The sequence below is a fragment of the Streptopelia decaocto genome (genome assembly GCF_964273445.1).
Source record: "Streptopelia decaocto genome assembly, chromosome: 1".
Taxonomy (NCBI): domain Eukaryota; kingdom Metazoa; phylum Chordata; class Aves; order Columbiformes; family Columbidae; genus Streptopelia; species Streptopelia decaocto.
The window spans coordinates 72,503,772-72,530,100 of NC_138663.1; the positions used below are offsets into that span (position 1 = coordinate 72,503,772).

General features: G+C 45.7%; 1 protein-coding gene and 1 long non-coding RNA gene across 2 annotated transcripts in view; one reads left to right on the top strand and one right to left on the bottom strand.

The window, feature by feature from the left end:
* Positions 1-16,724: 16,724 nt before the first annotated feature.
* On the bottom strand, positions 16,725-22,257 carry LOC309435369. Its single transcript, XR_014183159.1, has 3 exons — positions 22,168-22,257; positions 19,272-19,356; positions 16,725-17,682 (listed from the first exon to the last, which is right to left on the bottom strand). It is a non-coding gene; the product is annotated as an uncharacterized lncRNA (long non-coding RNA).
* WNT7B (Wnt family member 7B) overlaps positions 21,820-26,329 on the top strand; it is a 97,214-nt gene continuing 92,704 nt past the window's right edge. The window contains exon 1 of the mRNA XM_082043536.1: positions 21,820-22,375. Within this exon, the coding sequence (XP_081899662.1) occupies positions 22,305-22,375 (71 nt within the window). The 5' untranslated portion in view covers positions 21,820-22,304. The remainder of the gene's footprint in view (positions 22,376-26,329) is intronic.

Below are 26,329 nucleotides of genomic sequence, written 5' to 3' on the forward strand. Positions count from 1 at the left end.
TGGAAACACGGCCCGTCTGTTCCTACTGCCGTTCTAACAGGCATCTGGGCACTGTTAAACTCCTCTGTAAATCCCTCTCCCCGCGGAGAGGGTAGTTACAGAGCAAGGGCCACCAACTAAAAACCCTGTAGCAAAATTACCGGGGGACGAGAATCTAGCGATGCGCCCCGACACCCACGGTTTCTTTTCGTCCGAGTCCGGCCTTTTGCGACCGATAAGAATTTTGCTCCGAGGCGGGAGCATGAAAAAAAACAACCCGCACACAAAAACCATCTCGGTATCCTAAAATTTAATGATGAAACGCAGCTCTGAGCCTAGCTGGCAGAGTCCAGAGGCAATGGAACAGATGAAGCCCACGCAGGAAGCGAGGAAACCACGGCACGAAGAGGGGAGTGCCAGGAGCAGCAGCCGGGCCTCCCCGACGGCGGGGTAGGGCAGCGCTGCGGGATCGGGCCCGCACGCTGCGCTCCCTGCTCGTTACATTGGCAACAGAAACAGTTGAAAGAATTACCGCAAACCTAAAAATCAACACATTGTGGATACCTCAGTAAAGGGGGGGGGGAAAAAGAAAAAAAAAGAAAAAAAAAAAGAAAGCTTAGAACGGGCAGTGAGCAGCACAGCAGATGTTCCTGATAACCGAACTGTCACTCGGATGTTCCCCCACGAAGCTCCCACCGTGGAGGGAACGATCCTTTTATTATTATTATTTTTCCTGCAATGTCTCTTATCTTTTTTGCAGAAAGCAGCAATTCCGTATCTCTGCGCTAGGCCTTGTACAACATCCTGAACCAGCTCAGTGTCAAATAAAGTGTATGCCAAAGATTGAGATATTCTGATTGACATTTATTTTATGAAAAACTGCATCTTTAAATATAGCAGGGACAAATTAGACCCGAGGTAATGCAAAGTCAGTAGCAGAAGCAGCTTTTCTAGCCAGGCATTGTCTTTATGTCTGGTTTATACAGTGCTTAGTAAAATGGATTAAACAGAACGATCCCTCGGTGAATCTAAGCAGTATGATAAACCACAGTGATAAAATCTGGCCGTACCATTCTCTACATAATACCTCCGGATTATTTTATAATGGTACATTCCCCGGTTATTACCTCTGATCATGACTAACGACCACGGGGTTGGCTGCCAGGATTAAAATGCACAATCTAATCCGGGGAAAGTTTTAAATCCCAGAACTGACCTTCCTCTTCACAAACAGTAAAAAATGCAGAGTTCAGGAGGTGTAGTGATAAACTCTCGTTAAAAAACTGTGACACGGGAGCAATGTCTCTATTTTTAAATAATCGGTGTGATTACTTTAAAATAATATGATTTCATCAATCTTGTCTTTAAAATACACTTCGGAGGCCCCGAATATTATGTGTTCAATTACCTGGGAGGCAAAAGGCAGACCGGGGCACTCTGGCTGTTCGCATTTTGGCAGGTTTTTGTTTGTTTGTTGTTTTTTTAATATAAATAAGGCAGTACAAAACGAAATGAGACCAGAAGCAGGGACAAGCGGCACGCAGACATCCTCGCCATTTAAAACAGCCACCACGAAGGCCTCGGTTCCTGCGCATTAAAAAGGACAGTGGAGGACAGGATTACATCAAATAGTAATAGAAGCATCAACTTGGGGGCCGAGTAAGCGCTCAGGGGACGACAGGATCCCTCCGCGCTGCCGCCCGGCGCTTCCCCGCCCGCCTGGGGTCCGCGGCCCGGCCCTGCCCCGGGCACGCCCGAGCGGAGGGGGTCGGTCCTGTTTGCGGGTTTCCCCGCACAGGCTTGGCGATAGGAGACGGGGCGGGGGGGGGGAAGAAGCGGGGTATAACTCTGTTTAGGGTGGTGACACCGCCGTTGGGCTCCCAGAGCGGCAGCCGCAGCTCTGCGCCCCGCCGCACCGCGCACGTTCAGCGAGAGCCCTGGGGTTCAGAGAGCCGAACAATTGAAAACAAAAAGGAATCGCAACCCCTTCGAGTCCGTATTCCCAGGGCCCTCCAAGAAAATCAACCAGTCAGCCAGCACCCCGCCCGGCGGAGTTGGGGGAGAACCGAAAATAAAGATGTCTGCGTGCTGCCCGTCGAGTCCTCCCCCCTCCCATAGCGAGGGGCCAGCGGGGCGACAAGCCTCCGCCTCGCAAGCCCGGCGTCCCGCTGGCCGGCACCTGGCGGGCCCTGTCGCCCTCCCGCGGCACCCCCGGGCCGGGACAGCCCTCAGACTCCGCTCCCCGGCGCGGAGGAAAAGGGCGGGCTGGGAGCGGCCGCGTCCTGCCCCTGCGTGCGTGCGGCCGCGCAGGGGGAGACGGGGACATGTGGCTGCGGGCGGCTGCCGGGGGAGGGGGGAAGGGGAGAGCCGGGAGCAGCGAGGGAAGCCCAGCGCCGCAAAGGGCGGAGAGAGAAAATGGAGGGAGGCGGGAGCCGGGCCGTGTGCCATAGGGGCTGGGCAGAGCCGAGGCGGCTGCGCCAGCACTCGGCAGCTGCATGGCAGCGGGCGGGGCGGGCAGCTTCGGAGCGAGTGGAACGGCGTGGAGTGGCGCAGCGTTTCTTTTCCGCCTCTGAAGGCGGAGCGGGAGCCGGGCTGGCACCGGAGCGACCCCAGCTTCGTGCCAAGGGGGGAGCGAGCGAGCGGGCCTGCCTCCGTACTGCCGGGAAACTACAACAACCGGGTCGTGCCGGGCCAGAGGGTGCCCGAGGGGGGCAGCGGCACGCCGGTGGCCAGCCGCTCGGCCCCTCACGGAGGGCACCGGGCCAGCGGGCGCGGACCGTAAACAAGGCCCTTCCAGAACGTTCTTCCCGCGCTGACTGACGGGCCGGCACAGCCTGCGGCGGGCGGAGAGCGCCCCCTGCTGCCGCCCGGGGAGCGAGGCGCCCAGCAGCCGGGAGTGACGAGACCCACGACCGCGACGAGCCCTCGGGGCACCGAGCGAGCAGGGGGATGGGGGAACAAAAATCTTCTAAAGCTGACTTGTCATCCTGCAATATATGTTCCCTCGCCCCCCCCCGCCCCGTTTGTATAGTTTTTGTCAGGATTTTGCCAAATTTATTTACAGCCGGAGCGTTTTAAGGCGAAAGTACAGAGCTGCCGAGTAAAACTAAAAGTTGACTTAAATTCAGTTGATGAGCACAATACAGATTTTTTTTTTCATTAATTTAAAAAGTACATTCCTGCTTTATCACCACTTTGTGGTGGTTTATAGTTTCTTTAAACGTCTCCGAATATCAGATCACAAACACTGAAAATGTAAATCCGGCTTGTCTAATCCAGAGTTTAAAATATTCTTGTGATGTCACAAAATGATGGCTTATAAAATATTTTCATTTAATTAGGAAGCACTAAGAGGATTTCTGCAAGGGAAAAAAGAAAGCGAGGAAGCTCAGTTTGAATTATTTATGCGCTGTGAACTGTCATGATTGCTGCTGAAGCTTTTCAAGTACAAAAATGCGGGCTTTGCTTGCTTTTCATTTTTAGGCCCTAATTCTTTAATTATTCAGGCATGCAAATTCCTGTGAAAGGGGATTAATTATGCAGGTAATCAAGGTTTTATTCTAAGTTTACTTTTAAAAAGCAAAGATTTATCTGATACTACATACAGTGTTGCTGACACCGTGTTCATACCCTAAGGTACTGTTTTAAGGTATGATAATGTTTTGGGATTTTGTAGAACTAAAAAGGTCTGGATGAATTCACGCCTTGCCTAAATCAAGGAACGCAATCATGGCAGCAATGCCGTGGTCAGCAGGCACAACTCACTGGCCTGCAGGAGAGAAGGATGTTCTCCATCAGGATGAGTGCTTACAGTCCCCTTCCATGATCAATGGGCTGAGGCAAATTGTATGAAGTACAACAAGGTGAAGTGCTGGGTCCTGCACTCGGGTCACAACAACTCCAGGCAGCGCTACAGGTTCGGGGAAGAGTGGCTGCCTGGCAGAAAAGGACCTGGGGATGTTGATTGACAGACAGGTGAACATGAGCCAGCAGTGCGCCTGGGTGGCCAAGAAGGCCAACAGCATCCTGGCTTGTATCAGGAATAGTGTGGCCAAGATCACTACGGGAGCGATTGTCCTCCCCCCACAGCACTGGTGAGGCCCCACCTTGAATCCCGTGTTCAGTTTGGGGCCCCTCAGTACAGGAAAGACATTGAGGTGCTGGAGAGAGTGCAGAGGAGAGTGAGGAAGCTGGTGAGGGGCCTGGAGCACAAGTCTGATGAGGAGCGTCTGAGGGAACTGGGGCTGCTTAGCCTGGAGAAAAGGATGATATCGCTGTCTACAACTACCTGAAAGGAGGTTGTAGCTTGGAGGCTGTTGGTCTCTTCTCCCAAGTAGCAAGTATAGGACAGGAGGAAATGGCCTCAAGTTGCACCAGGGGAGGTTTAGACTGGATATTAGGAAACACGTATTCACAGAAAGGTTTGTCAAGCACTGGAACAGGCTGCCCAGGGAAGTGGTGGAGTCACCATCCCTGGAGGTGTTTAAAAGATTCATAGATGAGGTTCTTAGGGACATGGTTTAGTGCCAGTCCTAGGTTAATGGTTGGACCCAATGATCTTGAGGGTCTTTTCCAACAAAAATGGTTCTATGATGTGTACAAAAAGATGTACTGCAGCTTTTGTGGTGAAGTCAGGAGGTCAGAGACTTTTCTGGATTGGGAGGAGTGGGCTCAGAGCTCACCTCAGTTCCACCATGTTGTAAAGCTGAGCTCGCCTCTGTCAGAGGTGCCACTCGGTGCCTTCAGGGGTCTGTCCCCTCCAGGAAGGTGCTGCTTTCATTACACAGTGTTGTGATTCTCTATTTAGCTGCCCTCTTTCCACTTAGTTCGCCAGGGCTCGGATATTTGCATGACATCGAGTATCTCGGTTTGGGTGCCAAAACACACCATCTAGCAGTAGCAGGCTGTAACATGGCTGTAACACTCAACTTCTGTACCTAAATGCTGCACTGTATCATTTAATAAACAATACTCGCTGTCAGAAGTACCACAATATAGCACCAACAGCGAGCAGTGTTTACATCTAAAAAACCCCCTGAAAATAGTGAGGCTCAGGGCAGGGAGTGGTGGGGCCCTGGCGGCTGCTGCCATCCCACCCCAGGCCATATATCCAGCCGTCTTGTTTCGAGGTGGCAGGCAGGTGTCCAGTGCCTGTTTTGGGGGTCGCTCACAAGCTGTTGATCTTTTGGTGCTTCTGGCTTTAAGGTACTGTGAGTTATAAACTCGGGATGTCTGGATTGGCCTGATTTGGGTACTGCTTAAACACAGGTCGCTTCACTCAGTTAAAGAAATAAAGCCATACCTTACAAAACGCCTTTTTGGAGTTGGAGAAAGTGAGTTGTTGTATGGCTCTGTAAAAAAGAGCTGGATCTGAAGAGTTAAGGAGTAACGTTACTTTATGCATGGTCCGAGGAGAAGAAAATCAGGTTTATTTTAAATGCCAGAGGATTATTTTAAGATGTTAGAACAAGAGCTAGAGGTCTGTGGAATGGGCAGCCCGAGTCCTTTGGAGGCCTTGTGGCTCTTTCATCTTCCCCCCCCCCGGAATTCCCACTCCGATTGTTTGCCTCTGGGCAGCAGGGAGGGGTCCGCGCCATTAGAAAAGCTATTTCATTTCAGACTGACAAAAATATGCTACAGCATCTGTCTCATGCACATACGGCAACTAACAAAACCTTTTAGCTTCTTCCTACTGAAGCGGCTTCCTCAAGCCTCCCTCAACAGCCACTCCTTACAGCAGGAAACAGAAAACTCAAGCCCTAACCACCTTTCCCCCACCAACTAATCTGCTGGCAGATACCCAAAAGGAGAAATGGACCTCTTACTTTCATTGAAGTTTTGTAACTCACTGACAAGACTGGTGGTTAAGCAGCATTTACAGTGTGGCAGTTCTGACAATGCTAGCGGGAAAAGACAGCATGGGGGATACCACTACAGCAGGGGAAAAGTCTACACCAGTCCCATCTAGTTAGATGAACATCATAATGCAATTAATTTTGTATAAAATGTTACAGAAAGGTATAGTAAATATACATTTACTATCTACAAATAGTAAATAGCCACCTCAAAGAACAGAAATAGTAGTGCTCATACTAATCAGGATTAGCATTAGTCTTGGCAGTGTTTTTCAGCCAGCTTGAAGGAAGACTTCCTGTGATCAACAGAACATCCAAGTTCAAGCTCATTCTTTGTTCTGAAGATGACTTCTGCAATCTGAGGAAAAACTGCTTAGAAAAGGAACATGATTAAAAGAAATCATGACTAGAGAACCTGCATGCTTGCATCTTCTGGTGACATTTACTTGAGACAGGAAAGGAGGGGAGAAAGAAAGAGAGAAATTAAGCTCATAAAAAGATGTGATTCACCCCCTTATTTTGTCAAAACGTGATGAAACATGAAGAAGAAAAAAGCCCATCATAAAAATGCACACAAAGGAGAAAACCATTAGCACTTAATAATGGAATTATGAAATTCTATTTACTTCACTGTAAAAATAAGGTATGATATATTGTTCTGCTTTTAGGACAGTTTACAGAATGCCCACACCCAGGACTCGCAAGCCATAGGGTTGCATGCTGTGCTGTAGTTACATCAACATAGCCATCATGGGGCAAAGTCCTTTGTAGATACTGTAGTATTGGTGAAGAAACTGCCTGCCTGGGGACAAAAAGGGGTGGGGGGATCAGACATCTCCTCTTCTCCTTTATGTTACATTCAGTTTCTCAAAGCATTGTTTCTCCTGCCCCAGGGGTGGAAGCCACTTCCAGATTCGGGTGGCTAGAATAAGAAAGGCCAAGGAGCTGATCTTCAGTTGTATGGAGTGAACAGCAACAGATGGAGAAGTAGGAGACAAATGAATTGTTCCTTCCCTTTCTGGATCTCTCTCTGGATTTAATTATCCAGTGATTTTGTAGCTGTTAACTGATGGATGTGCAGTCTACCACTGCCTGCTGGCTAATCCACTTTTGGGCTGTATTAGATTGGTTGAAAAATTATTGAATTAGAATAATATTCTGCTGTAACATAGAACAATAGTGGGAGAAGGAGGAAGTCTATGGGAAAAGTGTAATTGGTATCAACAGAAGAAACCAAGTTTAAATTTCTAAGGGGTATATCTGAGTTTTCAGTTACATTAGTGCAGTAACACAGAAAGAGTTTGGCTTGTTCTTATGAGATTGATAACTACATAATGAAAAAAGGAGAGGCAGAAAAAAATTGAAAAAAAAAATTATATGGTCTTGTGGTTTGGTAGGAATCCAAACAGAGGATATTAAATTTGGTTTGTGTGGTCAGTAGTAAACCCAGATGCAGGACATAGAGAGTGGTAAAACAATAACAACTGGAGAAAGAGAAATGGAAAGTTGTATACCTATCAAAAGAAGTATAAGTGAGCTCCTTTACATGAGTTCTTGAGGTCTACATAGCTGAAGATTTGTCTTGTGCCACGAGAATTCTGTGTGTGTGTAAATTTGTTATTCAATGAATCATGATTAAATGTGGAAAAAAACCCCACCAAAACCTAAACAACAACAAAAAACCAGCAACACCACCAAAACCCAGAGCAGTGCATAAACCTGAGTGTGTTTTGACACTGTTTATCTAATCTCATGTTCTTACCTCTGAGTAATGGTTTACTCTTAAAGCAGTGATTTGGAGTTGGGCCCTGAGTAAAACAAGGGTTTCTCTGTATATCTTAAGGTCCAAGAAAACTTGTTTAATATTTTGTGCTTAGTGCAACAAACACTGTGTGAAAATTGTTTCTGCATCAATGGTATGCCTTTATCATCCTGAATTGTTTCCTCTTAGATATATCTACATAACAGTATCACCATTGTCTTGGTTGAATTGGATCTGACTCAATCTACTCTTCCATTTTCTGTGAGTAACTGGAAAAGGAAAGTATTTTTTTCATACAGACTGCATACCGAGAATAGAGTAGAGTAGAGTAGAGTAGAGTAGAGTAGAGTAGAATAGAATAGAATAGAATAGAATAGAATAGAATAGAATAGAATAGAATAGAATAGAATAGAATAGAATAGAATAGAATAGAATAGAATAGAATAGAATAGAGTAGAATATTTTGGTTGGAAGGAACCTACAACCATCCAGTTCAACTGCCTGACCAGAAGTTAAAGCACAGTATTAAGGACATCATCCAAATGCCTCTTAAACACTGACAGGCATGTGGCATCGACCACCACTCTAGAAATTCTGTTCCAGCATCTCTGGAAAATTCAGTTGTCTTAGGAAAGACAGTGTCACTGTTTACTGCAGCATGACAATAAACTGTAGCAGATGCACTCTGTTAACCTCCTCCCCATCCCACCCCCACTAAGGAAAGGTAATAGCAGGAAAAGGGGGAGAGACTTGCAAGATGGAAAAGGTTAAAAATGCTTTACTAATGCTATTAATTAATAGAGAAAATAATACAAAATATACAAAACCAATCTTGAATTTCCCAGGCAGTGCAGAGCTGCCCTGGTGGAGCTGGCATGGTTCCAGCAGCTGCAGGGCAGGCATCCGGAAGTCCTCGGCTGGACTCCGCAGCAAACTGCAACTGGATTCAGGGATGCAGGGTCTGGAACCAGGCCTCAGATTGCAGGCATGACAGGCAAGGTCCTCTTCAGATGCTGGCCATGGTCGAAGAGAGCGAGAACTTTGTGATCTCCCACTTTTATAGGGTGTATGACATAGATGGGCTGGAATACTCAGTTGGTCAATTTTGGTCACCTGTTCTGTTCACCCCTCCTTGCAAATACGCCCCTCTCACTTAGGGGACGTGTGAAATTTTATCAGCAACCTTGGCTGCCATAGCAATTAGTCTAAACATGGGTCTCTTCTGCATTCCATTGCTTCCATTATCAGCTCCTGTCTGCAAAAATGTGCAGCCAAATTCAGAAAAGTGCAGTTACTTAGAAGAATTTAGCTGAAAGGAAAATTCACTAAAAGAGAAACTGGTTTTGTTTTTAACAAAACTAGGACAGATAGGCAAATCATTATTTTAGGATCCAGTGTTTATGAAGGGGGTGGAACTGGCCACTGAAATCAGGGGCCTTGTACTTCCACAGAATTCCCTGAAAAAGCCAAATGTGGTTCATGGAGTATCAGTATATCTCACAAGATACAAGTAGTATCTTCAATAAGATAAGCCTTATCTCCTTACTTGTGCCTGCCCCTAGGAGGAATAGCAATTTTTCCCTGTTTCACCCATATCAGTAGTCAGATAAAGAAAAGAAGGCCTTGTAGGTGAGAACACCAATAGCAATATTCCCTATAAGAAGCAACAACTGATGGAGTCACCAGCACCTACAGATAACTTCTTCAGAAGAGCCTTAATTACAAAGTGTGCAAGAGTGGCCAATACCCTGCCCTTTATGTAAGAAAGTGTTAATAATCTTGTCAGTAATAACATCAAAAAAATCTGTGTTGCTTTTTGCAAGCCATGAAGACAAAGGTCTAGCTTGCAGTTTTTGTATTTCCCATTCAGGAACACTGGCTCAGACATGCAGAGAAGATGGTATATTCATATCCTTTGGCTTTTGTATTGCTCCTTTTGTGTTAACCAAATCTACTGTGATCCATTTAGATTTTGCATCACTAATAATACCACCACTGTCTTCCATAGCACTATGAGCAGATAAAGAAGAGCATGTAGAGAAGGAACTAGCATGAATGTTCCCATCTCCTCGCTGAGGAAGGAGGCACAGCGAGGAAAGTGACTCACATAGTATCATTCAATAGGCCAGTGTTGCAGTGATGACTAGCACTAGGCATTTCAAATGCAGTATACTCAAATTTCCTAGATGATGTGACAAACTACATGAACAATGACTAGCTGAAGAAACCCGTGACAAAGAATTAAAAGGCAGAAGGCGCCCACTTGCCTGTTGTTAGATTTCTATGGGTAAGGGTTGTATTATTTCACATTATCAGCAGGATGCCTTGACAGACAAACGATGTGATACATTTAGAAACACTGGAACTGACTTGGTCTGTCAACATCTACAAGGAAGACCATCAGAAAAACCAGACCAGCCTGAAGGAGAGAGGGAACAGATGCTAATTTCAAAAGTGGAACTATAGCCATGGAAATTGTTAGTAGAAACAGGATCTTGTGGATTCCAGAAATACTATATATGCTGTAGGATTGCACTCTTGAACCCAACTTTCATGTTTATTTTCAAAATTTAGTTGTTGAGTCACAAACAAATTCTTAGAAATACCAAAGAAATATTGTATTTCCTGTACGTTTTTAATACAATGGCCCATTTTGCCAAAGTGCTTCTGTTTTGTTTGGTTCAAAGCCTCTTATTTCCTTCACTCCTGTTCCAATTAACACATCTGTTCTTTTTTCACCGTCTACTGATTCTCTTCTGCACACCATTTTTTCTCTTATATCACTGTTCTTTCCCAGTTTCTCTGGAAATTACTACCTTACATTTTCTGTTCTCTTACAGTATTTTTAGGTCAATGTTTGAGTAGAATACATATCATCCTATATCAAATTCTTCTAAAGTGTGTACTTACAGAAAACAGATTGCTCTGTATTATGACACCAAAAAAGACAGATTTTTTTAATAAGGCAATCATTATAAGAGCTGACACAATGCAGTTATAAGGAATGACAGACAATTAGGATTTGATTTCCACATTAGAAATTAAAAGTACCCATACATCAATAGGAAAATTGAAAAGAATCGTCTAGAAAATTGCATGTCTTTTTAAAAAATTATTATTATTTTAATTGCCTAAAGCAAATGGACATCTACAGCTGTCAGCCAAAAGAAGGGTTTTCCCCCTTACCTTTATTGTCTGCTGACATTGTCCATAGACAAAGTGGGACATTGCCTTTAGAATCAAACCAAGTTATGTCTTTCTAAAAGAAATAAAAACGGAGTGAAAACTATAATAAAGAGACTTTTAGCCAATAGCCTGTGTTTGGTAAAAGTAATAAATAGGTTCTCGGTTTATGGCTCATGGAGACTTGGTAGACAATAGTGTAACAATCAATTGTTGTATGAAAGATCCCTGTTATACCAGTCAAAGAGCAAAAGGCAAAAAAGACCACATTAGCTCTGGCACGCACACAAATGAGCCCATAATGATCCTGTGAGTAAAGCTTTCTATTACTTTAGAGGGAATAATTTACTCAGTGTAAAACCCTCCTGCATCCACAGACCCTGCAGACACAATGTGATGTGGCGAGGAACATCTCACAGACTGGTACTAGATTTTGGGGATCTAATCTGGATCTGAAGGATGTTGGGGACTAATCATGTAAGGTTGGGAATCAGCAATTCTGTGTTGTCACGCCAGCTTGGGGAGGAGGAAGAGGATGTCTAATAGGTTAATGGAGGAACCAAGAGACAGTACAGTAGTCAGGATTTCCAGAGTCTTGACTGCCTTTAGTCTCTAGCTAGACCACACAATAGACAACCTTTAAAAAAAGGAAGAATTATCATTGGCTTACGTGCATTGTCATATACACAGAGACCATATAAAAACATTTCCTGGTGTGAATTACATTACCTTTATATTGATGCATTTTCTTTGTTTAGGACTCTATGAATTAATATAGCTGTTTTACAGGTACTCTTCTTTATATAAAAAATCTCCATGGGCAGATTATATTGCCTTGCTATTTCCTACTAGCACAAATAGCATTTATTATTCATGTTTATATAATAGTGTCATGTTAAGGTCATGAAGTTAGTCTCCAATTTGCTAACCCTTGTAGGAACATGTAGAAAGAGTCCTTGTCTGCACTCAAAGAGGAGTGAAGAATTTCATTTATACCTTGGTGTGAAACCTGTCCATCCTGCAGGAACTGGCTATAATCTCTCCAAAGATGCCCCAATTCTTCACTTTTCTGGAGGCACAGGTATGGGTGCACAGGTGCAAGCACTTATATACTTATTTCCTCCCTTCTTTTAAAAAAGCAGAAAGATGAATTGATTATAGAAGCCACGGGGAATCGAAGACTTTGTACTAAGGCAGGGTCATGGAGACTTTGTTTGCTTAAGATATTAAGCAACTGATTTCTGCTCCGTGCTTTATGTGTTTTGTCATCGTGGATGGCACCACAGGAGCCCAGCATCTGCCAGCCCAGTGTCTTACAAGATTTGTTTTCCATGCTTCCTTGCAGCCTTCAGGGAGCACACTGGAGGGGGAGGAGGGAGTGGGGATACAGGGACTATGGCAAACACACTATGGTTTCAGATAATGCAGGAGTGCAGATGTCACACCAGGAAGGCATAAGGAGGAACTTACTGCCCTTTCAGGCCCTTGTTTGGTAAGCCTGCGCTTAGTTTGGAAAAACTTTTCTTAACGTCTTTTATAAAGCATGTAAGCTATGTTAGAGCTGCATCCAAAAAAATGCTGAGAACCTTCAGCTCAAATGAAGGTGATGAAAGAGTAGAGGCAGTCAACACCACTTAAGATTTGGACCCTCATCTCTACAGAATTTTTGTACTGAGATGAATCAGATACTGGATTCAAGCAAAGAGTTAAATCTGAAAACTAAATTATGCACTTTTAAACATCTAATAAATTGCTTATAACTGCACAAAATACCGCAGGGTGCATGTGAGCACCCCCACATGAAGCTGAATTGCAGCCAGATAAAATATCCTGCAGCTTTTGCTAATAATCCTGATGAAAGAGAGGCTTATTGTAATAGAAAGAAAATGTAGGAAAGATTTGTAGATAAGTGATCATAATAATTCAGTTACCTGAGGGAGGACATGACACAAACAATATTATTTGATGAATCGTTGAAAACTGTAAAGGGAAGAGTGGCAAGCCTTTCTAGATTGTTTCCAAAGCCTGGCAATTTCTGTGTAACTAAGTTAACATATCCAGTACAATTATATCATAGAACTGCAGTGCGACAACATAGCCAGGTTAGTCAAAACCTGATACACAGAGGCAAAGATTAAAATATCGGTATAAAAGGGGCAGATATATTGCAAAGCAGACCCAAGAGTGGGCATAGAGAATTTGCCTGCGCACAGCTTTGTAAAACTACTCACTAGGCCTCGTCTTCGCCTGAAAACCTCTTTAATGGGACAGGTTTTGTTAGATTTAAGAGAGTAGCAATGGGCCAAAGCCTTAAGAAGTAGGCTAATTAATGGACATAGATCTCAACACTGTTTTTACTGTAGCTTTAAATGAAATGTGGTCCAGTAGATGGTCCTTGATGATGGCTGGGTGGAAGAGACAGGAAGCTAAACAAACCAATGCTCTTACATTTAGATTGGCAGCTTTAGTATCATCAGTCCTGTGCTTTCAAAACTAATGCCTGGAATCTTCCCTCCCCTCACTTTCATTATTAGATTTACTTCAAAAATCAGGATAATTTTTAAAAGAGCAATTTTAGAAGAGTTTTCTTTTCTTAGAAGGCAACAGTTTGTGGGAGGAGGGGAAATAAAAATCACATTTAGGAGTTTTTCTTGGCATGTCACATGTATGGAAAAAAAAATCCAGAGGTTCTCGTCTCATCTCTTATTTAAAAATAACAAGCATTGTAAGGCACGCGGTTAGCTTTTGAAATCTGGCAATGAAGTCCTGTCAAGTGGATATAAATATGGATCATCAGAGTCAGTTTCAAAAACAACATACACAAAATTGAGAGACAATACTTTTATTCCAAATAGGAGAGCACCCATTCCCACAGATTTATCCCAAAATCATTGACAGTATACAATTTAAAAAGCTAATAATTTCAGTATTAATAAAGCCTTTCAAGTCCTGCATTTTTATGCAGAGATAGTTATCAAGTCCTTTAATGAATTAGTCTTAGGAAAGAATGAAGTTTGAAAGCTCCCTTGCAAGATATAAAATATGACCCAAACATATGGCTGCTGTTATAAAGTTTCTTACTGGTTCTGAAATCTGTTTGATATTTTCTTAAAATAGAGGTTAAAAAGATGCCATCATATGGTTTTCTGCACTTACTGTTTGCCTTTCAGGGTGTTTTCCTAACAGGCAATTACACCAGACAGCTGGAGCTGTTAAAGCACAAGACAGGTGTGCACTTTGATTCTACACCTGAGATTTCTGGGAAATGTAGTGGAGAAATCAGAAATTAAAAAAAAAAAAAGGTAGGTTTTCATATGGTTATTTGCAATTAGTGAAATTACAAGATTTTTGTATGCTTAAATGCAGTGATTATTTACTGGTCTGGTGGCAATCCCACAGAGGTGTGTGTTTCTTGTGATGACAAAAACGCATTTAATGATTCATCTGGGAGATTATGAATAATACCTTTGAAACCAATAAGATGAACTGCTAAGGAGGATTCACATGATTAAGCTGTATCATCGGTGATGTATTGATAAATTAAAAAAGGGGTAAACTCATCCATATTGTGGTCAAGCCAATGGGAAGTGAGTAATCTCCACGCAGCTCAAACTAGAAATGAGTAAATTCTCTCTCACTGTCTGGGAATGGGACCAGGGCACGTACGGACAGAGATGGGGCAGAGTAGGTGGAAACCTCACTATACTTCAGAGCTCCAAGTGTTGACATCTGACTCAATTGGAGGAGAGCACCACTACACCATCTTGTTTATCACTAATGCTTCCCCCTCAGTATTTCTACCACTTCCTTTTTTACTGAGTATTCCCACTGTATACTTTTGGTGATTCTTACCAAGATGCCTCAGCTTCTTACAATGAAAAGTACCTCTGCTGAGGGTTGCCTGAAGAAGGCATCAAAAGGACCTATAACTCTAGACTCCCAATCTAGCTACATGTAACAGGGAACGAGGGGACAGCTACAGTGGCAGAAAGGCCTCTAGGTAGGGCCTGGTAGAGTTTTCTGGATTGTGATTAAAGAGTAAGAATGTTTCTCTCATATTTCTTCAAGGAAGCAATCACCCCTAAGCACTGGTAGAGAGTGTCATGCTCTCTGTCTACAATCTCATCCCATAATTTGGTACTGTGGCCTACATTGGGATGCTGCCCCTGTGACAAACACCTTGTGTGTCTCTCTGTATCTGAACCAAAACAAAGATACTCTTTGTCTTAGCGAGATTTCAAGGTTTGTTCCTCTGATGCAAAAAATAATTTCTAAGTCATATTTGAGATCTACAGTCATGCCATTTCACTGGGGCAAAACATCAGGCCAAATACACAGGCTAGGCATGGCTTTAGTCTTTGCAGACTGATTATCAATGCTCGTCGGTTTGCAACTTGTAGAAGCCAAAAGTAATTTTTGCAACAGATAATGTAAAGTTACAATAGAAAATCAGTTAGGAAAAAAGACTCTGTCCTATAGACTCCTTAACAATGTATCGTTTCTCTTTAATGCTATAAACACACTATAGGCAGAAAAAAAAAAAAAAAGCTGAATATATATGCTGAATGATTCAGATATCATAAAACTATTCAGACACCTAGCTTTTGAAAATATTATTTTAAGATGTATGTGTAATTTAAAACCACCATAGTATCTTTTGTACTCACTGTTTCAAAAAGATAACTGAAAAGATGTTTTAGAAAAAAAGAACCTGGACATTTCTGAGAATAGGATCAGAAAACATGTCTGGAGCATGTAAACCACAACAAAAATAACTCCTGAGTCCTGATTTTCCTTTGTGGCATCATAGGTTTAACAGTTGTTGACTTAGAAACCTGCAATGCCTTCTAGAAAAAAGAGAAGAGGAGGGAGTCCTCTTTAAATACCACAAAAAGTAAAATAGAAGATTGCGTTGATTACAGATTAAATCACAGGGCTAAATTTGTTTTATTGTGATTCCAGTATAAACCTTGCTGAACTCAGTATTAGGATTGCATTCATTTGGGCTGCCTTGGTAGGGTTACCTTAGGCAAACAGCAGGCCTGAGTTTAATGAGGTCTCACCCTAATACATTAGGTGAAGCAGGGAATCAAAGTTGTTCACAGAGTTTCAAAACCTAAAGTTTGAAACCCTAAGTCTCTGAATTGCTGATCTGATTAGAAATGTGCAAAGACTCATTAGATTTTTCATTTGGTTGGTTGATTTGGTTTTGTTTGTTTGTTTGTTTGTGTGTGAGAACCAGTAGTAACGCTTGTTAATGTAGAATTTGGGTGAAATGTGTCCCTTCATGAAATACACCCTAGACACAACTGCTTTGGGTGTTCCTCTGAATTCCTGGATACAAACTACATCTCCTTTGGTCAAGATAGATGCTTTCCAAAACTCTTTCTGACTAGGTCAGAAAGGCTTATTTTTATTTCTCACCATTATGGAGAACAGAATTTTTGCATCACAGTGACTGAAAGCAAAGTCACTGAATCACAGGCATTGTAGCTAAAAGGGACCTTGTTGCTTCTAGCCTCCAGTAGGATCTTGTACTACTAAACAATCTGTGTAGATGTTTACTGAACCTTATCTTAAATCTTGGGAAGACTTTTCCTACTTCTTAGCCTAATTTTGTCTAAATGCTGCTCAAATCCATTTTTCCCCTGTGTCTGTAGACCACAATTTCTTACCTTGCCATCTTTCCAACATATTTTTTCACATTTGAATACTATTATTCTCTCTCTGCTCAGTCCATATTTCTGGAAAATAAACACACACAGCTGATTTGACTGTTCTTCATGGATCATGTCTCCTGCACATCTTTCTGTTTTTCACCTCTGGGTCACCTTCAGTTAATCTATATCCTTCTTGAAGTATGCTGCCCAGAAGACACAGTTCATCCCTCAGTCTGGGCTTTCCACTGCTTCAAAGAGTAAAATAATTAGTTCACATAGGCCATGTACATACGACACGGTAGTTTATTCATATTATTTAACTTTTTTTCAGCTATATGATATTAGTGACTCACATTTCATTTTAACCACTGAACCTTCTTCTGCAGAGAATCTTTCAGACTAACATAGTCAATGGAGTAAGAAGCCAGTTTGTGAAGAATAGGAAAGAAGATCTAAAATCGTATTTAGTGCAGTGCAACAAAGCCAGTAAATATCCACTTAGCAAAGGAGGAGTTAGTGAGAAAGTCTGTTAATGCCATTTCATGCTGGTACCCCAGATGTGTAATGTATCTAATTACACATTTCTGTGGCTCGAACAATGGCTTTCAGCTTTGATGAAACAAAAGGTAAACAAAAATTTTCAAACCAGGATTAACCTGAAAATATGAAATACATGAAGCAACTGACTAGGGACTCCTATGTTACTTATTAATCTAATTTGGTGTCTGTTAAAGTGACAAAATGTTATCAGGCTTAGAAATTACAGGAAGACAGATACCCTGAGAAGCAGAACATCTTCCACATAATGAGATGTAAAAGAGACAAAAGAAGAGGGAACAGAAAATGGAGAAGGGAGGTGTCTACCAAAGGTGTAGGCAAATGCTGTTTTGTGTAATACCAAGTGAGAGAACAACTAAAAGCAGCAATGGAAATTTTAGCTATTATCAGATTTAGATAACCAGATTCAAACCTTGACCTTGGTCCAAACTTTCTGTTTCCATTAATGAGCACTGTGCTGGACATCTTGCCAGGTGTATGCCAAAAAAGCATAAATAGCATGTAATTTACCCGCTCCCATCAAATAAGTTTCATGCCCTTCTGCTGAATCAAAGCTCCAAGACCAGATGACTGAGAACAGGGCTTGGCAGCAGAAACCCACTGAAGGATATCCAGATTCTCAAGAAAAGCTCCAGAGGCAGAGAGTGCGTTTGGTAGTCTCTCAGAAAGAAGGGACGTCTTGGACCTAGGAAGCAGTTGGGTAAATGAGAGAGAATCGTTTAAGAGAAAATTTCATGTGCGAAGGCCTGGTAACACAAATGCAAAATATGAAATATTTTGTATATGCGTATATATGTATACATACTTAACAGACATTTGTAAATAACACCTGTAAATTGTGTGTAAGATCCTGGTCAGCTATGAGATACTCGTCATTGTATGCTTATTTTCACTTTTCTTCTTTTAGTTCTTTTCCTCTCTTTCTTTTTCAACCACATATGCACTGTATATTTTCCCTGAGGAACATTTTCACACTTTTATTTTCTTACTGTTGGGGGGGGGGGGGGGGGGGTGGAAATCTTCATTTACAATTGCACGGAGCAACAGTGCCGGACAGTGGCTGGCTGGGATAAATGCAGCTGGATTTTCCCTGTAGTTAGCCTTTCAGACCTATGACAAGCACACTAGTTACCTGTGATTGATTTGAGCAGTACAGAAAGAAGAGAAAGACATATAAAGAATTGCAGAAGAACTATCCCTGTTGTCTGCATTCCCCAGAAATTTCATGGGATTTATTCTGATTTTGAACACTATGCTTGGAAATAAGCTCTAGGGAAGATGATGTGAGCTGTGACCGACAGTTTTAAGTTCCTTTCCCCTTCAGCACTGTTCATACTTCCATTTACAGCGCTTTACAACAGGCTTTTCCCTCCTCACACCGTGAGGGCTGTTCCTCCTGCTTGGACAGAGTCCCGTATCTGTAAGGTCCTGCAAGCTGCAGTAGCCCAGGTCAGACTCACAGCACTGTGTCCCTTGTGCCATAGCATGAGTGATGTGCAGTCTGGAATAAAAAGAGACCCATGCCCCGGCCAGTGAATCGTGTTCCTGTAATCTCCTTTTTATAAGAGACTGACACCTGAGTTACCCTTGAGTAATTACCTCCTGTTGACTAAGCTGTCAGACAAATTCACAGCCTGACTGGTGACTTCTGAAGTTCACTTGGGTTCTCCTGCCTAGGTGCTGGAAAAGTCTCTCCACTTGAAGGAGGGAAAATATATGTGTTTGTGATGGACTGTGAAAGCTGAAGCCCAACAGGTCTTTGACATATTTTACCACGGGAGCCATTCTATCAAAAGGCTATGGGGAGGTAAGGGCACCAGGCAGTGGTGTGGTATAGATAACCTTTCCTTCTGTGGGTTGAGAGAAGTGATCGTTAAGCTTTGTCAGCAGAAGGTCAATGGGTGGAAAAAATGAATCACTACATTTTCAATTGACTGTATCACCTAACATGCCAATTATTTTGGATGAGAAATAAATAATGATTGTGTACTAGAAGAGCATTCAGCAAATGGTTTCAACCCACATCTACCAATACTTTGGTGAAATGAATATCACCTTACTTTCTGGAAGTATTACTAGCATTACTAAGGTAGTATTTGTTTAAAGTACTTTAACAAGCTTTACATATTTTACCTATAAAGTTGAAATAGCTATATGAATTCCTGGATACTAATGCCCTGAAAATGAGACTATCTCCAAGCTAGTTCAGACACAATCTAGTTTTGTTTCTTTTGCTGAAACTTCGTTTTGTGTAGAAACATGAAAAAGGCTTACTAGTTCAAAGAAGCAAGTAGAGCATACTGGTCCGATGGTTTGCACACAATCATTGAGGACACGAAGATCTGCCCTACTTCCATGGCTTTTGTAAGAAAAAAAAAACAAACAACAAACCCAAGCAGGTGTAAGTGATATGTAGAGAAGTCACATAGCAACTAATAGCTGTGTTGCTGAGCCTCTCTTTCTTATCTCCCTAGCTCAGCAAAGGCTTAATTCCTGCCCACGCAGCGGCACAGCTTTACAGCGAGAGGAAGGGTGCCCCGCCACGCTGGACTCAGCCCCACGCCCGAGTTTGTGCGCGGGTGTGGGGTACGTGCAAGGGAAAGGAAAGCAGTTCACGGCCAACACCCAGATTTTGCGCCCTTAAAGCCAGCGGCCGCGGCGAGGGTCCGGGACGGAGGGCACAGGCCTGCGCTCGGGAACCGCCGTTTCTGATCCCATCACAACCCGGTGGGAACGTGGAGCACCCCCCTCTCGCCTCGCCGCCCTCGGACCCCACGACTCCCCGCAGCCGCCGAGAGCCTCGCCCCGGCCCGGCCACCTCCGCCGGCGCCACCGGCTGCCGCCCCTGGGTGGCGGTGTTACCCCGCGGGACGCGGCCGCGCCCGGCGCCGGGGCCGCCCCGGCCCAGCTTTCCGTGGCCTTCGCGGGGCCGGGGGCAGAAGCTGCCAGAGACTGCCCGCTGCCGCCGCCTCGGCTCGGCCGCCGCGTCTCCTCCCGCCGGGGCCGGACGGAAGGCCTGTGCGTCCCCCGCGCCTCCCACGCCCGCGGGCAGCGCCCGCTCCGCGACCCGCGGGCGCCCGGGGCTCTCGGGAGGGAACCTCGCTTGCAAAAGGCTTCCAACAGCGGGGAAAAAGAGGGAGGGGTAAGGAGAAGGGAGGCTGCATCTGGAATGTCCTCTGTGTGTTGGATGCCATTCGGATGGCAGCTCTGGGTAAAGTCATGAGGCTCTTGGGGAAATGGGTTTGCAAAAGTGAAATATGGTCTCACCTGAAAGTCCTTAAAAAATAGTAGGGATGCAAGAAAAAAAAAAAAAAAGGTGTTCGGTCAGAGAGGGAAAAGAGTAAAGGACATTTAAATACAAGGGAAAGAGCATGAAGGGAAAACGCAGCATTTTGAAAGGACACATTGATGATAGTTAAGTATTAGGAAAAATGTAGCAGAAGCGGTCTGGAGGGGGGCTGGCTGCCTGCAAGGGCCGGAGCATTCAGTATTAAAGAATAAAACGTGAGGAATGCGGGGGGAAAGGCAGAGCCACACCGATCAGTAGGGAGAGATAGCGGAGGGCGGCCGTGCGGTGAGCAGGCTCGGCCGTCTCCGTCCGTCCCAGGGAGGGGACTCGGCATGAGCCACCACACAGCAGGGCCCTTCTCTGTCCCGCTACCCTCCCGCTTCCCCCTGCCAGGGTCAGGCTTGGGATCTCTGCGCCATGCCCCGAGGAGACCCTCTTTTCGAGAGCTGGGTGGGTGACGGCAAGGTGCGGGCAGTGCTGTCTGTGGGAGTCATCTAAACACGACCTGCGATTTCACACTGCATCTCTTCAACTACGGCAGCCTGGCTGGGCTTTAAAAAAACCCCTTTGTTTTCTCCATCAAGATAGAGGCTTTCTGATGAAGTTCTGTGTTCAGCCTCTTTTGCTTGCTTGTCACTGCCTGCTTTCCCTTCAGCCTTTACTGGTGTGTGTTTAGCCGATTGTATTTGAAAGATGCCTAGAGCTATCCATGTTTACTGTTACTACATGTATATAAATGTATGTGTATAAGTGGGCATAGGTGCGCGGGTTTATCCCTATCTACATAACTTACCACAGCCCACAAACTTGTATTTGAGTGCTATTTAAGCGTGCATATGCATGCAGATATATGCCTCCAGACAGGCACACATTGTGTAGAAGAGTGAAATAGATAATTCCACATAATTCAGGAATAAAATGGGCAGCTCAGAAATCAGTGTGAAAGAAAGACAGAGGAAGAAAGAAAACACAGTGAGAAAGACAGAAAGAAAAGGAAGCATTGCTTAACTGTCTGAACACAAAGTGAGGTTTTGTCTCACCGATTAATCTCCCTAGCAGCAGCAAACTGAATATCCTAAACCAGTGTTAAAAGCCAAGTATACCTGTTTCTTAAAAAAAAGAAGAATGTTTTCTTACTGTGGAAAATGAAATCAAATTTAGTGTCAGGCATTTGTGTTCAGCAAGGTTGAATGGCCAAAGAGAAATAGTGTGGACACACACACACATACACATCGCTTTCTAAGATATGGGGTTGTAAGCAAATGGGGGTTAATGCCTGTCTCTTTTTGATTAGAAAGAAAAAAAAAATTAAAAAAGGAAGAAGAAAAAAAAATTTTTAACAATCTCTTTTGCGAAGTCCATACATTGCAAATCCAGCCGCATTACCATACTAGAGGAAATGAAAAAATGCTTCGGTTTGAGAGGACGAATCCTTTATTTCCCTTATTGGATACGTTTCATGTGTTTCCCCCAACACTCCGACTTAAGGACATGCCTTCTGAAACACAAAGACACGCATAACTCGCACACGAACATGCACAGAGACAGATAAGATATGTATTGGATCCTGACACATACGGGGAGGAGGGAAGAGCAGGAGAGAGAGAGAGAGAGAGAGAGAGAGAGATCCTCCTACCTGGAGCCACAGATTGCAAGATACGTAGTGTTACCTGGGGAAGTCAGAACAAGTAAAAACACATTGAACTTCAGGGCTCTATGAGGCAGCTGATCAAGATCAGTGCTTGCTCATTTTCTCCCTCAGACTGTCTGTCTTGGGTTTTTGTTTTACCGTTTTGAGCAGCTCTCTCTATTTTTTCCTCCCTCTTAGCTTTAATATCGTAGCCGCTTTCGGTCACCATGGCTCTAGGAAGAGCTGCTTACCTGCACGGTGTTGATTTTTTACAGTTCGGCCGGCTTTGCTCCTGGGTAGCTTCAGCAATGCTCTTGACTGGGATTTAACCGACAAGATCAGTTCGACTTTTTGTGCAATTTTTATGGCTCAGTCCATTCCCTAGATCATGCACAGAAACTTTCGGAAGTGGATTTTCTACGTGTTTCTATGCTTTGGAGTCATCTATGTCAAATTAGGGTAAGTCCTTGTGCACGACAAATCTCCTTGGCTTTTGGGTCACGCTATTACAGAGTTGTGAACAAAATGTTGCAAAGGAAAAAAAAAAAGGAAAAAAAAAAAGGAAAGAAAGAGGTGATTATTTCTCTCTGTCGTCCCCCCTCCCGCGGGTGTCCAAGCGGTGGCAGCCCCCACAAAGCGCCCGTGGGTTTCTCCCGGGTCCCGAGGCTGCGGGGCCGCTCAGCCACGGGGAGCTCCAGCAGCCCCGAGCCTGGAGGGAGCCGGTCGCGGGTGATGACGGGTCCTTTTATTTTGTACTGCTTAAGCGAACTTAAATATTATCTCTGGCGTAGTGTACCCTCAGGAAAAAAAAAAAAAAGGCAAGAAAAAAAAGCAGCCTGACAGAGTTAACTCAGCCGCTGCTGCTGGGACAATAGAGCAGAGCTTAAGTATTAAAAAGGCGAAAGGGGCGGGAGGAGGGGAATCCCTGCTCTGAACCTGCACTCAGGGATTTGTTTTATGCAGGCCTAGACACAATTTGCGTTTCTATCCATCACACGGACGTGTTGAAATTATCTTGACAACTGGTCCGGCTACCTCCGCGCTGAAGCGCCCGGGAAGCCGAGCGGGCTCCACCGACCGGACCAGCCCGGGGGCCCGCAGGCCGGCTGGCAGCGGGGGCTCCAGGGAGGCCCGCTGTTTGCTCCTCGGTGTTTGATCACCGCGATCGAGATCACTCCGTTCTTTTAGTTGCCAAGTTTTCCCCTCTCTCCCTCTTCCTTTCCCCACCCCGTACCTGTATGGTTTTATTAATATTGCTCGTCGCAGTAGGCTGACTTGAGTTGAATTTCCACATTCCTGAGCCCCAGCCGAGTCCTTACCTGTCGAGCTACAAACTCTTTAAAGATTCTGTCTTTTCATAGCTGCGGGATTTTTTTTTTTTTAATGATCAAGAATGCATAACGTGAGGTGCAATCCAGAAACGCTCGCTTCTCACCTTGAAATCAATGCGGGCAAGACGAGGGGAGCCAAAGACCAGCCCCCAAAGGCGGGAGAGCGGGGATAACTCCCCAGAGGGACAAGCAGGCCGGCCGGCAGCGCTGCGCGGCGCAACACCCATTCCTGGAGCACAGCGCGAGAGCAGAGGCTCAGCGACAAGCGGGCAGCTGCCCGGCCCTGCCCGCCCGGCTGCCGGGACCTGCTGGGGCCGTAACATACCGGCCGCCTCGCCGCCTCTCCCGCCCGCCCCACCGCCACAGCCGCGGGCGCTGCTCCGGGCAGGGTGCGCGGCGGGGACAGCCCCGTCTCCGCTGTCAGCAGTCCGAGCAGCGGTGGGGAGGAGGGGGCTGGCGGGGGAAAGGAGGGAATATGCGAAAGGGAGCACGCCAGAGGCGAGGATTAAGGTTACTCCGGGAGAGGGGGCAAAAATTAAATCAGGTTCCTCGGGGATGAGAAGAGAAACGACGGTTGCCCAAGCAGGGTCGGTGCCCACCCACCGGGAACTCCCCTTGCCCGCTCCTTCCCTAGCTGCGGGCAGCAAGGACTGCCTCGTTTGCCACGGGCCACCTTCTGGAGGGTCACCAACCGGGTTGCATCCCCGTGTATGCACGCCTGTTTATTTATTTATTTATTTATTTATTTATTTATGGCACGGCTCTCAACCCGCCCCCACAGCCACAGGTGCCGCCGCGGGGGGGCTGGCGGAGCGCGGCCCTGTTCCGCGGGCGACCCGCGGAGGATGCGCGGGCGCGGAGGGGGCACGGGAGATGCCTTCCTCACCGCTCCCTGTCCTGGCCGGCAAACATGCCCGGGGATAGCCCTAAATCGTGCCTGCTGGAGACATGAGGTAGTTATCCGTGCTCTAACCTCTGCAGGGCTAAATACCTGCGCCGACCTTTGTCGTAGCGATGGGCTCTGTCGTCCTGCAGGCTCAGACTGACAGAGGTTTGGATGAGAAGTGAATTTGGTGAGGCTGTGCATCCATAAATGAAGCTATGACGGGGGCACGACTTCAATAGCTGGAGGACTTCGTACAACACATCCCTCACAGAGAGGCAGGCGAGCTCAAAGAAAATGCTTTGCAAAATAAGGGTAATGATGTTGCTGTTCGCTTTCGCTGCGGTTTTATTTTTAAAGGGAACAGAAGCCTGGGCACATGTTACAGTCTGGAAGGCAGATCTCTTTTCGAAATTGATTGTGGCTGGTTTAGAAGGGGATTCAAAGCAGATATCACAAGAAAGCTGTTGGACTGAGCCTGAGAAGTAAAACTGAGTGGACAGCAGATCAGTAAAAGCCCTTACAGAAACCCCATCAGATCCATCACCATGCCTGTAAAGCGATGAGGACACTTCACTTTCTCTGAACAATAGGAGAGAAATTTGCTATGAGATCCAGGGCTACTTCTAGGCTAGGCATGTGGGATGCAATTATTTCCTCTTTCATCAACCACTGGAACTACCATTTTGTTGAAACCATATCCTTTGAGTGTAATGATACCTTTTCTAGTGAGCTTTTTGCATAGAAAAGGGAGAGAGATGAAGTGAGATAAAACGTAGTTTGTCTTCCAGTGCATTAGGTTTATTTTGCAGCGTCAGGGAGAGAGCCATTGTGGCTGCGATAGCAAAGAGGTTAGACTTGGCAGGCTTTTTAATTTATTTCTTTCTTTTCTGCGGAGCACGTGTTCATGTCTTAATAGAACGTGCTAAAAGCTGCATTTTCAGTGGCAAACATGAGACCGACGGGAGAGAAAATTACGCAATAAATACATAAGTATTCACTCAGCGGTTGGACGGGGCGGGGGGTGTCCCATGAGGTGACACTGCAGGATACCGTAAAGAAGCCGCTATGTCCAGCCAGGAGGAGAGAGCGAGATATGGCTCAGGCTGTGTTCCCTCAGGGAATTCCCATTGTTCCCGTTTCTATTTCCTATCCCCGAGTTTGCCGGAGGCGTGAGGTGAAGCATCCCTTGATATTTCTGTCGATGACGTTTCCGGCCGGGCACCCAAGCGTAAAGGGACTGCAAACCTGCTGACTCAATGTAACCCCTCGCGAAAATAAATCACATCAAATATTGAGCCCGGCTAGCAGCAGGATTGAAACAGAAACGTTTCCTGCGAAGATCGCAGAGAACTCGGTTCCAGTTTAATTAATAAATACATCGGAAGTTAAAAATCACAGCTGTACCGCAGATGCAGATTACAGCGGATGCTCTGGGGATGAGGGATGTGACCTTTGGAAAAACGGAGCCGCGGGGATCAGGGCTTTGGGGGCAAAACCCACTATTTTCCTCTTTATCTTTTCTGAAGGGAAAGCAGGGGGGCAGCCGAGGCAGCGCCAAGGGGAGCGGAGAGGGGTCCTCTCATCCCGTGGGGCGGAGGACAAGGTGCGGTTCGAGGGATAGAGGCGGTGGGAGCTGGCGCTGCCCAAGGGAACAACGAAAGGCGCCGGCACCCTTTCGGGGTGCTGCGGAGACGCTTCCTCCTTGCCCCTGCAGCAAAGGCGATCCGAGCTGGGGGCGCACAGGGCTGCGGGCTCCGGGCACCCCGGCCCCGACAGGGAAGGCTGGAGCACGCTGCTCCCCTTCGGGACTCCCGGGAACCGTATGGCGGGAACGAGCCAGCTGACCCCGCTCCCCGCCCCTAGGGTGAAGTTCACGCTAGATTTGCTGCTTTTGGAGCAAACGAAATCCCGCTCCCCTTGCCCATCCCCGTGGCTGCCCGGCGGCGGAGAGCCCGGGCACCCGGGCCGGCCGTGTCCGGTACCCCCGGCCCGGCAGCAGGCAGCAGCTGGGGCGCAGCCTCGACGGCGGGCACCACGTGGCAGCGCCAGGAGCCCCGGCGAGGCCGCGGGCTCCCCGGGAGGAGAATCGCGGGATTTACGCTGGGAGCCCCGAACGGGGCGGCTGCGGGGCCGGGACCGGGACCGCCTGACACCATCCCCCCGGCGGAACGACACTCTCCCCGGCCACTCCACGGA